Raw genomic sequence first — 2020 nt, forward strand, 5'->3', positions numbered from 1 at the left:
CTAGAGGATCCCAGTGGTCGGTCTTCTCTTCATTACTTATGCAGTGGATTGGTTAATAAATACTGCATTACAGAAGTGTATAATAAGCTCACTGCACCATGTGATATACCTTTACTTATGCAACTTACTTCATTTAATGTGGAAGCTAAAGACAACTGGCATAAATATATATCACTGAATATAAATGTTACTAAACAGCATAAAAGAGTGAGCCTTTTGTCTACACTCCTCAAGAAGACAAGCGTTATTAATAATTTTAATATAAATTCTATTACTGCTACTGGTCAATCATTGGTTCATTTAGCATGTACTAGTGGTAGTATATTATTAGTGAAGGTATTAGAGGAGTATGGTATTAATACAAGTTCATTAGATTATGAGGGTCGGTTTGCAATACATTATGCTGCTTTATCAGGTTCACCTACTCTACTCAGTTATACTGTATCTGAGTATAGGTTGAATGCCAGTCAACCAGACTACAAAGGTGTAGTACCATTAGCATTAGCTTGTATGTCAGGTAGTATCAATGCAGTAGAATATATTATGAATACTACTGACATTGATATTAATATAACCTGTAATGAGGGTAGAACACCTCTTCATTATTCATGTCGTCATGGTAACATTGATCTCAGTCAATATCTCATTGAAGTACAAGACAGTGACATTAACATAACAGATAATAAGAAATGGAATGCATTGACTCATAGTGCTATGAGTGGTAACATGAAGCTAGTCCAATACCTCATTAATAATCATCAATTGCCTCTCACATCATTTGCTTTACTTCAAGCAGTATATAGTACTAAACTATCATTAATTAAATTATTAGTTAATGAATATAAACTAGATCCTCAAGTTAAAACTAGTGACGGTAGGCAAGCAGTTCATTATGCAGCTTCAGTTGGTGCTATTGATGTCTTAGAGTATTTAGTAAAAGATTGTGGATGTGATTTGGATAGAGTAGGTGGAGCATACAACAAGAATGTGTTTCATTATTCTTCATGGAATGGTCATTTTTCATTTATTAAATATATTATTAATAATTATCCACAATATACTAGTCTATTACATTCTACTAACATTGATGATACTCTACCAATTCATTATGCCTGTGGTACTGGTGTAATACAACTAGTGACATTTCTAATTGATGTAATGAAATGTGATGTCACTACTGAAGATAAGGATGGCTACAATTGTGTCAGATGGGCTTGTGCCTCTGGTAATCTTGATCTTTTAAAATTATTAATAAAACAATACAACCTTAATCCTAGAATATACAGCCTGAAGTCATCACCAGAAGCTGCAGTGGGATATGGATATATTCATATACTAGAATGGCTTAGACAAGAGTATCATATCAATGTAGCCTCATTTAAGAATGGTGTATTACCTTTTTATGCTGCACAATACAACTCTTTGTATTCTTTAAAGCATTTATTAAACAATTATTCATTTGATATTAATGCCACTGAACCCTTTTATGATACTCAATCTTTTACACTCCTTCACATAGTATGCCAGGAGGGACATGTTGCTATAGTTCTCTACCTCACTAGTCTTACATTATAGACCATTCACCATTATCTCTTGATATGACCGACTCTTTTGGATGTACTCCACTACTTATTGCAGCTTTCTCTAAGAACCTTCCCATCATTCGTTACCTCAACAGTAAAAACTGCAACATTTCTATACTGGACGATAAAGGGTTCAATGTAATACACATATCAGCAAAGGGAGGGTCTTTGGATGTATTGAGGTTTTTTGTTGATGGTCGTTACTGTAATCCTGATATCACTGATGCTTCTGGTCGTACTCCACTTTATCTGTCAGTTCAAGAGGGTCACTTGGAAATAGTAGAATATCTATTGGATAGTCCAAGCTACAATAAACCACGTGTAGAATTAGTAGACATGGCAGATAGCAATGGTAACACAGCACTTCATGCAGCATGCAGCCAGGGTCATCCTGATATAGTGTCTACTATAGCAGGAGCTTACAAGTCTCTTAATAT

The 2020-nt window shown here is 34.5% G+C and overlaps 2 protein-coding genes across 2 annotated transcripts in view; both read left to right on the plus strand.

The window, feature by feature from the left end:
- Window positions 1-590: 590 nt before the first annotated feature.
- On the plus strand, window positions 591-1575 carry LOC105315182 (putative ankyrin repeat protein RF_0381; the record flags this gene model as incomplete). The annotated part of the gene is made up of 1 exon (XM_011409728.1): window positions 591-1575. A coding segment is annotated over one exon (985 nt), but the record flags the coding sequence as incomplete, so codon positions are not given.
- Window positions 1576-1598: 23 nt separating this feature from the next.
- The window catches only part of LOC105315183 (cyclin-dependent kinase 4 inhibitor C-like), a 3986-nt gene continuing 3564 nt past the window's right edge, over window positions 1599-2020 (plus strand). Inside the window, exon 1 of the mRNA XM_011409729.2 lies at window positions 1599-1935. Within this exon, the coding sequence (XP_011408031.2) occupies window positions 1599-1935 (337 nt within the window). The remainder of the gene's footprint in view (window positions 1936-2020) is intronic.

The sequence above is a fragment of the Amphimedon queenslandica genome, unplaced genomic scaffold, assembly GCF_000090795.2.
Source record: "Amphimedon queenslandica unplaced genomic scaffold, v1.1 AMPQUscaffold_11578, whole genome shotgun sequence".
In the NCBI taxonomy this organism is placed as follows: Eukaryota; Metazoa; Porifera; class Demospongiae; order Haplosclerida; family Niphatidae; genus Amphimedon; species Amphimedon queenslandica.